This window comes from Prunus avium, chromosome 2 (genome assembly GCF_965620075.1).
Source record: "Prunus avium chromosome 2, drPruAviu1.hap1.1, whole genome shotgun sequence".
Lineage (NCBI taxonomy): Eukaryota > Viridiplantae > Streptophyta > Magnoliopsida > Rosales > Rosaceae > Prunus > Prunus avium.
The window spans coordinates 31,077,132-31,089,176 of record NC_142285.1 but is presented as its reverse complement, the minus strand read 5'-3'; the positions used below and the strand labels follow the sequence as shown (position 1 = coordinate 31,089,176).

Here is a 12,045-nt window from a genome sequence, read left to right as displayed (position 1 = left end):
TTATTCATCATCTGAACTATAATAATCTTCGTTATCGTCGCTGTGATCACTTGGGGTCTCCCAATCCTCCTCCTCCTCCTCCTCCATAAGTACATCATCATCGTTGTTCGGGGCCGTGGTTGGATCGTATCGCGGAAGAAAACCGAGGTCAATTGTAATTGACTGAATCGGTATTTCTCTTGAAGACACTCCTTCAAGCTGAAAGGGTTCTTGTACGACATTTGTATCTAGAAGTGTTTCTGCATCATGTTCCATGGAAGATTCGAAACGTTGGTCAGCGACGTCGTTGTCAGATGGGTCTTGTTCTGGTATAGCATACACATTCCTCTGATCAATCTGCTGAACAACTTTCCACCCGCTCCCTGCTTTAGGGTCATCTAGATAGACAATCTGTTTTGCCATGTTTGCCAAAATATAAGGGTCGTCATCATACCAAGTTTTGTTTATGTTCACAGATAGTAACCCATGATCAATTTTAACACTTCCCTGCCTATTTGGGTTCGTATCAAACCATCGACACTTAAACATGATCACTTGGTATCGGTCTTTGTAAAGCAATTGCACGACAGTTGTGAGTTTGCCATAGAAATTAATGTCCGTACTTTCGCCTCCACCCAGAACAAGGACACCGCTGTTTTGCGTACACAACTTGTCATCTCGTGCAGTCCCCAAAAACTTGACGTCGTTAACATGACAACCCGAGAACAATTCAGTCTTAATTGGGCCGAATGCTAAGTTATATAACTCTTCACTGTAAGAGGGGGAATTCTCTGATTTCAACTTATTCACCTAATATTAATTAAAAACATTCACATATTAGTTTCAGAAAATTAAATACTACAATATATATGTCAAATACAAAACACTTATAACTTACATATTCCAAAAACCATTTTGGAAACAATTCACGGTGTTTCTTGGAATACAAATGTGATGGATGTTCTCGCTTCATCATCTCTTCATGCTCCTCTAAGTATGCTATTATCTCATCACAATTGTTCAATACGAACCAATGAGCTACCTCCATGTCATTCCTGGAAAATGACTCTCCTCGTACAGGATCTCCAAAGGGTCGTGCGCTTTGGGCAAAAATAGAAAGTTGCTCATTTCTCACACCGCCGTCATTATTGCGCTGAGGTCGATTGAAAGCTGTGTCTACATCCTTTAAATACATTGCACAGAAAGTAAGCGCCTCATATTGAACCCAAGCCTCTACAATGGATCCTTCGGGCTTTGCTCTGTTGCGTACGGTTTTTTTCAACTCACCAAGAAGCCTGTCAAATTAAAACGAAAATATGCAAATTAGCAAGTAACAAACATGTGATAAACATGCATACAGAAATAATAATGATTATATACCTTTCTACTGGATACATCCAGCGATAGTTGACTGGACCAGCGAGCAATGCCTCTTCTGGCAAGTGAACCATCACGTGAATCATACTCGTGAAGAAAGCCGGAGGGAATATCATCTCAAACTTGCATAAGACTTGGACAATGTCATGACTCAATTGATCAATGTCTGTCTTTCGCAACGTTTTTGCCGTCAATTGGGAAAAAAATCTTGACAACAATATGATTGGCTTGACTACATCTTCCGGCAATAAATGTCGAATCCCCACAGGAAGTAGGCGTTGCATAAACACATGGCAGTCATGGCTCTTCAGTCCAATAAACTTACCCCCGTCAACATTCACGCAATGGGCGATATTAGAAGAATACCCGTCAGGAAATTGTACAGACGATACAAACTGTAGAAACTCTTTTTTGTCATTCGGTTTCATGGAAAAAAATGCAAGATCCCTTATAACTTTATCACTGGCTCTTTTCAGCCATAAACCTCTTCGTATGCCCATTCTTTCTAAATCAAGACGAGCTTTTATCGTGTCCTTAGTCTTCTCCTTGATATCTAGAATCGTTCCAATCAATGTGTCAAACACATTTTTCTCAACATGCATAACGTCGAGATTGTGCCTCATTTTTAGTTTCGACCAATATGGGAGCTCAAAAAACATAGACTTGTGCGTCCAGTTCATATGTGTAGCAGGTCTGGTCCGACTAACTGTTTTCCCGAACGGAGCAAAATCCAAACGGTTCAGCTGTTCCAAGATCTGATCACCAGACGATTCTCTAGGTCTTGCGCGACGCTCTTTGTTCCCGTCAAACTCTTTATCCTTTTCCCGCCACTCGTGGTCCCATGGCAACCATCTTCGATGTCCAAGATAACACACTTTTCCAGCGTGCCAACCCGAAGTCACATCTTCCTTGCATACAGGGCATGCCATATAACCCTTTGTGCTCCACCCCGACACCATTGCATATGCGGAAAAATCATTCACAGTCCACATAACTGCCGCCCGCAAAGTGAACATCTTCCCGGTGGATTTATCGTACATGCGCACACCGTTTATCCATAAATCCTTGACCTCATCAACCAACGGCCTTAAGTACACATCGATTGACCTGCCAGGATCCTCAGTTATCAAAACAGTCATCATCATATACTCTTTTTTCATGCATTTCCAAGGCGGCAAATTATATGGGAATACGAAAATCGGCCAAGTACTGTGGTGTTGGTTTAGAACCCCGTACGGATTGAATCCGTCTGTGGCAAGTCCCAATCTAACATTCCGGGGATCAACAGCAAACTCGGGGAACGTTCGATCGAACTCTTTCCATGCCTCCCCATCTGCAGGATGCCGCATCACATCGTCGTCTACCCGTTTTTCCTTATGCCATCTCATGTCTGTGGCAGTATGTGTCGACATATACAGTCGCTGCAATCTTGGTTTTAGGGGCAAATAACGCATGACTTTTTGTGGAACCTTAGTCATTCTATTATGAGACGTCTGTTTGAACCTCGACTCATTGCATATAGGGCATGTATCCAACGTTTCATATTCTTTTTAGAATAACATGCAATTGTTTTTGCATGCGTGGATTTTTTCATAACCCAATCCAAGACCACTCAACATCTTCTGTGCCGCCCTATGGTCTTTCGGCAAACAATTGTCCGTTGGAAGCATTTTCTTGAAAACCCCCAAAAAGTAATCAAAACACAGATTCGACATACGATACTTTATTTTTCCCTGCATTAGCTCCACAATCGCCGTCAGAACGGAAAAGCTCTCGCACCCCGGGTATAACTCTTGGTTGGCATTTCTTAACAGGTTTTCATACTTTTCGAACTCTGCACTGTCCATTTCTGTAGGCACGTCATCTTCCCCTTCCTGATTGCTGATGGTCGATGCAAATGGAAATGCATCATTTATAATATCCCTAACTTGTTCATTAGGATCAACACTGGGTTCAACATTATCTACTCTTGTGGCCCTTGAAGACGAAGCAATGTCTAATTGTTCCCCGTGATGGTTCCAAGTGATGTATGTCTCAATCATTCAATTCCTCACTAAATGAAATCGAACATTTTCAATTGTGTCCCACAACGTGTTGTTACAGCTCCTACAAGGACAACGGATTCTAGTTGCACCCGGGTTGTGTGTCCGTGCAAAGTCAATGAAATCCTCGATTCCATCCAAATATTCGTATGCGCACCTATTCGGATTCTGTATCCACCTCCTGCTCATCGTTCCTGGCACCACAATCACAATACAACAATCATGTTGTATTCGTACAAAATCTTTCCTTATGCCTCCGGTAAGGGCCTATCCCATTCAGAAATGCATAGTCACGTCACGTAATTTACAGCTACATGAGATTAGATTTCGACGTGGATGAATTTCGGCAGCATCTCGGTACAGTTCTTGAGGTGTACCATAGATATAAAATACCTACGTACCACCCGAAGAACATACCGAGATGACATCGAAATCTCCACAATCGAAACCTAATCCTGTAGCTATAAACTACGTGACACGACTATGCATTTCCAAACTGTCCAAAATATGGGACAATTCAAGAATTAATTGGACCGTAGTCGTGGTTTACCCACCCATGCGCGGTCCAACTAACCTCGAACGGGAACTAAGCTTTACCAAAAAAATAAATATACGAAGTTAATTTCAATTAACTTCGTACATCAACGTACATGCATAATTTAACTACATATTACAAATATAATTTCATAAATCAATATAAATATAATGTAATAAATTTTTTTTTAAAATTAAAAAACGACAAAAATACCTTATCAATCGTTCTCCACCAATCGCTAATCACATATAATATCCCTATAGACAATGAAATTAATATTTTTAGTATAAATTTACATTAATACTTTTAAACTAATGACAAAAGATACATACCCAACGAACTTAGCAGTGGTAGAGGTAGTTCAACTCATACAGGAAATGAAATTGAATAGCTTTTTGGGACTGAAACGTTTCAGAGAGAGGAAGAGAGAAGGAGAGGTAAGCTGCAGATTTTTTTTGCAGTTTGCCTCTGGCATGGCTGAACTCGATGTAGACGACGTTTTTTGCGCGACGCATATAATTCGTCGCGCAAGAATACATATGGTCGCGCAAAAAATCCACTTTGCGCGACGACATTTTTCGCTGCACAAAGACCCCAAAATCGTGGCGCAAAGTTTGACATTTTTGCGCGACGAATATATTTCTCGTCGCACTTAAAGTTTTCGTCGCGCAAAGGTTTTTATCGTCGCGCAAACATCAGTAGCCGACAACGATCATATGCGACGTTCATATTTTGTCGAAAATATTTTCGCGCGACGAAATATTTCTCGTCACAATTAAATTTTTCTGTCGTGCAAAATGTTTTTTCGACGCGCAAAAATGCTCTGCCGACAACGATCATATGCGACGATTACCTATATTCGTCGCGCAAATTTTCGTCGCTCAAGAGTAACAATCGTCGCGTAAAGAAAGGGGCGCGACGAAAAATATAATTGTCGCGCTAAGATGTCATGTGCGACGAGAAAAGTCGTCGCGCAAGGGTTTGGCTCCAGAATATTCTTTCGCAGTTTTTCCCCCTTGGTTTATGCGACGATTTTGTGTGGTCGCGCTAAATATTTTTGCGCGACGACTATTTGTCGTCGCTATTCTTTGCGCTACGCATATTATTGTCCGTCGCGCAAAAGTGTTATATGCGACGCATATGTTGTCGTCGCGCAAACTATCGTCGCGCAAATAGTAAAACGTAGTAGTGAAAGGGTAAAATTGACACATGAAAAAAATTAATAAAAGTCAATGGACCCAAATCTACAGGAAAAAATGTGTGGACTAAACCCAATGACGACTAGGAATTTTGAACTTAGATCAAAGAACCCCTAATAATTTTTTTGATATAAACTAAAAAAATAGGCTTAAAGTGATCATAAAAATAAAAATAAAAACAGATAAAACTGGAAAGTGGTAAGTTTCTTTCTGTCGATTGTTTTGGTGGTTTGCTTGTCTTTCTTGCTTTTAAAAGTTTGGGGTGGATGGATTACCTATTTAGTTGATTAAAGAATTAATTAGAATTTAGAGTTCCTATTCCTATTCCTATTCCTCTATATTTAAAATTGATGATATTTTTACTGACAAAATAAATTTAAAGAAAAAAACAATACAAAACAATACAAGAAATTGGACTAAAGCCCAAAATTGGAAGACAATTTATTCAACAACAGGGCCATGAAGTTATAAATATAGGGGCAATTCAAATTAAAAGTCAAGCAATGTAAAAACGAAATAGAGAAACCATATCAGCTTTTTAATTCTTGTCAATATTTTTTTTGTGAATTATCTTTTATTTGTTGCACTGCAACTTGAAAAGGATAACACAATGAACTCGGTTGGGTTTATCGGTATTTTGTTTTTGGTTAAGATTGGTGTATAATTTTATCCTACCATACTAGTTTGAAAACTAAAATGAATTAATAGATTTGTTTAGTTCGATTATGCTATAAGGTTGATGCTTAAATCAATCTAACATGAATCATAAATTGACCGAGTTGCTTATCCCTACTTACTTATCATGCCCAACAAATTTATGACTCCGCCCTTAGAGTGATGTTGCTACTACTATAATGAGTCCAAGAGCAGGAGATTCTACACGTAAGTACATGTACAATACGACTATTGTACGTTTGCTTTTTAAAAAACGTGAGACGTGTATAGGAAACGAATGTATTATTGAAAAATACGTACGTACGTGTATAATAAAGTATTAAACGTGAAAGTGCTAAATTCTTTATACCGGTAATAACTCTGGAAAGGTACAAAATTAAAATGGGACAATAGAAACTCGGGTAATGGCCTAATAGTAATGCATAACTACTCTTATTGACAAACGAAAATCGGGGAAAAAATTTAGAAGACAAAAATGATCCCACTACATATATAGTATAGCCGCACGGCTCGACTTATTTGGACACCTGACACCTGACACCTGACACCTAGGCGCTGTGGCGCTGTGGCGCTGTGCGGCAACTCCCTTATTTAAATAGAGAGTATAGCCGCACGGCTTGACTATGTTTTTCTTTTGTTTTAATTGCCTTTAATATATATATATTGGGATTCGATTTTTCAACAATACATCCGTGTTCTGTACACATTTTAAAGACTTTGTAAAATTCACATTTTTTAAAAAAGAAAACGTACAATACTCTATGTATGTATTTCTCATGTTTAATACACTTATTTTTTTACAAAATTTTCAATAAGACACAAAAAATTCACGTATTATACAAATAATTCTCACATATTATTGAATAAAAATAATATACATGAAAATAATTATATTAAAATCTTATATAGTGGCCGATTAATATCTACTTTGAATATGTTGAAACTAGCAAATTAATATCTCTAAAGTATAAACTAATGCAACAAGGATGGTGCTTTTTTCTTAATTATTTATTTATTAAATAGTATCGCCACGTGGCTATACCGTTTAGATATAATGTATTTAAATAGTATAGCCGTACGGCTATACGATTTTTGACACATGATGCCTAATCGCTACGGGTTTTTTTATATAATGAAAGTAGTACAGCCGTACGGCCAGACTTGGTGTTTTTAAGTTTTTAAAATAGTATAGCCACACGGCTATACGCTATATATATGTGCAATTAGCAATGGTCCCTCGAATATAACCCAACTTTACTTTTCGTCCCTCATGTTGCTAAATTGTGACGATGGTGTTTCAATTGGATCTCACATTGCATCATTGGTCTTTCCATCAACTAAGTCAAATTTTCTCGAATATAACCCAACTTTACTTTTCGTCCCTCATGTTGCTAAATTGTGACGATGGTGTTTCAATTGGATCTCACATTGCATCATTGGTCTTTCCGTCAACTAAGTTAAATTTTCTATCAAAATTAAGGGCAAATTGGGAAATTCATCCAAATAAATATATATAAGTTTTTGCTTATTCGTTCAAGGAGCCTCATATATACTCTCTCCGACCCCAAACTCACTCGCCCCAAATGATCCCTTGTTCTCTCCAATCATCTATTTGTGTTCTTTCTCATCATCTATATATGCCTTCTAACACAACAAGGTAAGCCACACTCTCTCGCTTCAAGGAGCCTCATGTCTGGACTTGGATTAAAAGTCAGCTACTTTTTATTTTTAATATAATTCATATAATTCACAAGGTTGTCTATCAAGAAAAAACAATTCAGAACAGAGAATTGAACATTGTCATTAAGTAATAATAATTAAGAACAGAGAATTGAACATTGTTATCTAAATTAATTATAATCCATTAATTTTAGTCGCTAGACCCTAATCTGCAGTAGACCTGGCAATATTGCACACGACCCGTTAACACGACACGAATTCGCACGAAATTATCAGTATTTGGGTTGAGCTTAATGGGTCGGGTTGAAAACGGGTGAACCCGTTAGCCACCCGTTAAGCTAACGGGTCGTGTTGGGTCGAAAACGGGTGAACCCGTTACACCCGTTAGGGAGGTTAATTTTGTAATTTTGCAAAATTTCTTTTCTTTTCTTCTTCACCTTTTCCTCTTTTTTTTGGGTGAGTTCACCTTTTCCACTTTAGCTTTCTCTTTCCGTGTCCTTTTCTTCTTTCCTTTTTTTCCTTTTCTTCTTCCTCTCCTTTTTTTCTTCTCTTCTTCTCTCCACTCAACAGACTCCTCCAGCTCTTCCTCTCCTTTTTTTCTTCTTCTCTTCTTCTCTGCTTCTCTCCACTCAACAGACTCCGTCAGCCCAGCCACTAGAGTCCACCAACGAGCCCAGCAACCAGAGTCAGCTAGGGAATAAGGAGGAGGTATCTGGGTCGAGTTCCACAGATTGAATTTTCTTTTTTCCTCAGTTTCTGTTGTTGTTGGGTTTTAATATATTTGTGAGAGAGATATATACTATTTTGGGGTGAGAAGATTGAAATGTAAAGGGAAAGAGGGAAGAAAGGTTAGGGTTGGGGTTTGGGGGAAAAAGGACAGAGAAGGTGTTGGCTAGCTGGGTAGAGAAGCTGTGCTTTGATGTTTTTTTTTTTTTTTTTTCTGGTTTATTCTTAACGGGTTAACGGGTCGTGTCGGATATTCGCGAATTGTAACGGGTCGTGTTTGGGTCTAATATTTGTCACCCGTTAACTTAACGGGTCGTGTTCGTGTCAACCCGTTAAGAAAACGGGTTGACCCGTTAACGACCCGGAACCCGCTAAAACGACCCGTTTGCCAGCTCTAATCTGCAGCCCATCAGCTTACTTTGCTTAAAGTTCGGTAAAGAAAAAAAAAACCATTATTCTCTTCATGCGTGGCTATGTGTTCGGTTCTTTTTTACACATGATTTATCATGTTATTCACCCATTATTTTGAGTTAGTTCTTGACATTTTATCGCTTTTTACTTCCTTTTTGTGTTTTCATAGGTTTTACCTTGGTTAGAATGAAAATGAGCTAAAAGTGCATTATTGGTTATAAATTCTGATTTTGTTCATTTTCGTAGGTCAACTTCTTGGCCTGGGATCAACATGCTCTGGTGCTCGGATGAGGTGAAGATCTTCATGAAACTTGTTCCAATGGATGTTAACTACAACATATCCAAATTTGAGCTCCATTGGACAAGTATTGCCTATCCAACCAATCCAGCATGTTACCACAGCTTTGGAAATCCGAATTTGGCCAGCTTTTACCTCCTTTGTGTCATCTTGATTCTTCTTGTTACCATAACTCTTGGTAACAAGAAATTACCTTTGTAAATGAGATATTTTCTGAAGCATTTGGCATCTTTGTGAAGTCAAGACTTCATCATGGCAAAGGGGACAAGGGCAAAGGCTTTAAGGAAAGTATGAGTTTTATATTATATTTGTGAGCTGGAAATTGATGGGCAATGGAAAGTTAATTGCAATCTGAAGTGGGAGAGGTTTTGAACGTGGGAAATCAATTCATGCTATCTTTCTACACATTGAGAGCAGATTTTGGAGAGGTGGGAGCTAGGAGAAAGCCAAGGTGCAGCCAAACAAAGTGGAGAAGAAAGCTTCCACCATTGATGACCTTGAAGCTTTCATCATTTTCTCAAAATCTGTAAACTCTTTCTAATTTTATTTTGAGTTTGTATTTGGAATAAGTATGAGCAACTAAACTCCATAGCTAGGGCTTAGGTTGAAGCCCTAAACATGATTACCTTATTATTTTGATGCTTGAGTGTATGAATTTCTGGATATTGTTGATGAATTCCAATTCACCAAATTAATCTATCCTTGATGTGTGTTTTTCCTTGCTTGGCCATCTTTGAAAGCATGCTTCTTGAGATTGTTGGGATTATGTGTATCTCCATGTTATCCTGAGCAATAAATGGATGAAGTAAGAATCATCCATGTGAATTGGTTTCTTGAATACCTAATGTAAACACCATGCTATTAGGATTCTTGTGATGTTCATATTCTCTTTCAACTTAATGGGTTTTCCTTGTAATTGAATCGAAGTACGAACTATACCTAGGTTCGGTTATGGGGAGGGCACAAGTATTGTAGCACGAACCATGCACTTTACGTACATTAGAGAGAATTAATGCGTCTTGAGCCACGACCCATGGTCTTGATTGCGAACATCTTCATCAACACATTTAGAGTTCATCACTTGAGTATTCATGAACTTTGGTAGAATTGTTTAGGGTGGATTCCGAAACCCTAGTGTTTGTTACTTGGTACTTTCACATTTTGATAATTCATCTCTGCCTTTCTCATTTAATTTCAAGGTCCATTTACTTTCATGCAATAGAAATAGGTCACTTGAACCAAACCAAACCCCCCCCCCCCCCCCCCCAATGTGTGTGTGAGTTGTGTGTTTGATACGTTGTGTGTCTTGTTTACTAAATTCTGTTTATTTTCGTAACTGTTTTGGACTTTTGGTCCGCGTTGTGTTCTTCGTTTTTGTGTGCTGAATCCAACCGTATAAAGAACGTGAATTTTGGACAAACAGTTGGAAAGTTATAGGTCAAACACTGGACAGAGGTCGAAACTGGAAAAATAGAGAAACGAATCTGTCCAAATGGTGATAAAAGGGTGATAGAAAGTGCTGTTTGTGTTTTTCTCTAGTTTTCTTGTATTGTTTCATTTCTTTTACACTTCTTTACTCATTTTTAGTTTCCATTTTGCTTTTGTGGTGTGTCAATTAAGTGTTCTTTACGTACTCAAATTAGAACTTATAGGAAGCCGACAAGTTCTTCGTGGGATCGACCCCGTACTTACATAATCTATACTTCATTAGATTCGTGCACTTGCGGGTATTTTTAATTGGTTGTTTGCACATTAATTTGTGTCCTTTTAGGAATGCAACACTATGGAAACAGATTATTAAACGAGGAGCTGACAAAAATTAAAATTGCACATAAAATGTTGTGAAGGTAAAAGTCCTACATTGGAAAGTTGAGAAACCTAATATAAGGAGTTGAGTTACTCCATTGCCAATTGGTTTTGGGGTGGAACCTCAACTTCCTTCATGGTATCAGAGCCGGTTAGCCCACGTGTGAAAGCCCAACGGCCACACGTGCTCCACGTCACCCATATGTGTTGTCCACATGCTATACTTGAAAATTTGCCAAACGTACGGGGGCGTGTGAGAATGTGAAGGTAAAAAGTCCCATATTGGAAAGTTGAGAAACCTAGTATAAGGAGTTGAGCTACTCCCCCCATTGCCAATTGGTTTTGGGGTGGAATCTCAACTTCCTTCAAATGCTTCATGCTTTTTACATATTGAATAAAAGCATTCCGAGTTCACTACTTTTTTCTGAAATTTCAAAAGGTTGTGTATCAACAAAGCAAAGTTGAAAAATAACCATCCGTTAAAAAATAATAAGATTTACAATTCTCATGGACTTCCCGAATGTTAAAAACTTCAATCCATATGATCACAAGAAATGAAAGGAACTTAAAGAGTGAACAAATAATAAATAACAAAGCAGTCCATGCTGCATGCATGCAATCTAATGACCCTCCTTCTTGATCTTCGACATCAGCTTATGAAAGTCCTCGGTTGTACATGATAGAAGTTCAATAGGCCCTTCAATCTTGACATCGAACACATCCGGCTGTGACTCGACGATGGCTTCTTCAAAAGCTGGACAAGAGAGACACTTCAAAGAAACTGTATACCGCTTTCGCTCTTCGCCCACATACAAAAACACATAACCTTTTGGAGCTACTTGAATATCTCCATGCTCATGCTTATTCTCGGAGCTCTCAGAGGCATGCTCCAACTTTGTGCATGCTTTCTTGGAATGGAAACCTTTGCCTAATTTCTTGACGAACAGCCTGATTTTCTGCTGGACAAGACTTGCAGCAGGCCTCACTACAAGAAAAATAACTTATGACAACATGTAATCAACAACGTGCATTCATATGCGTTGTGGAACAATATTTTTAACAACCCGCAGAAGCAGCATGTTGTATTATACAATTTATAACAACGTGCGTGTATAGCGTGTTGTCAAAATATAGAATAGACCTATTTTCACAACGCGGCCTTGCATGTTGTAGTAGTTTTAAGTTCTACAACGCACGAAGCGTGTTGTCAAAATTATATTAATTTATTAAATAAATAAAAAAATTGGCGGAAAAGAGAGTTAAATTTTTTGCGGGAAAAAGCCCCGCATGCGCATGCGCATCCTCTCTCTCTTTCTT

The 12,045-nt window shown here is 38.5% G+C and overlaps 1 protein-coding gene across 1 annotated transcript; it reads right to left on the bottom strand.

The window, feature by feature from the left end:
- LOC148296854 (uncharacterized) lies at window positions 1-2,720 on the bottom strand. Its single transcript, XM_088248650.1, has 3 exons — window positions 1,360-2,720; window positions 878-1,274; window positions 1-789 (listed from the first exon to the last, which is right to left on the bottom strand). The coding sequence occupies exons 1-3, from the start codon at window positions 2,703-2,705 to the stop codon at window positions 1-3; spliced, it is 2,532 nt and encodes an 843-aa protein (XP_088104776.1). The 5' UTR covers window positions 2,706-2,720.
- Between the last annotated feature and the right edge of the window lie 9,325 nt (window positions 2,721-12,045).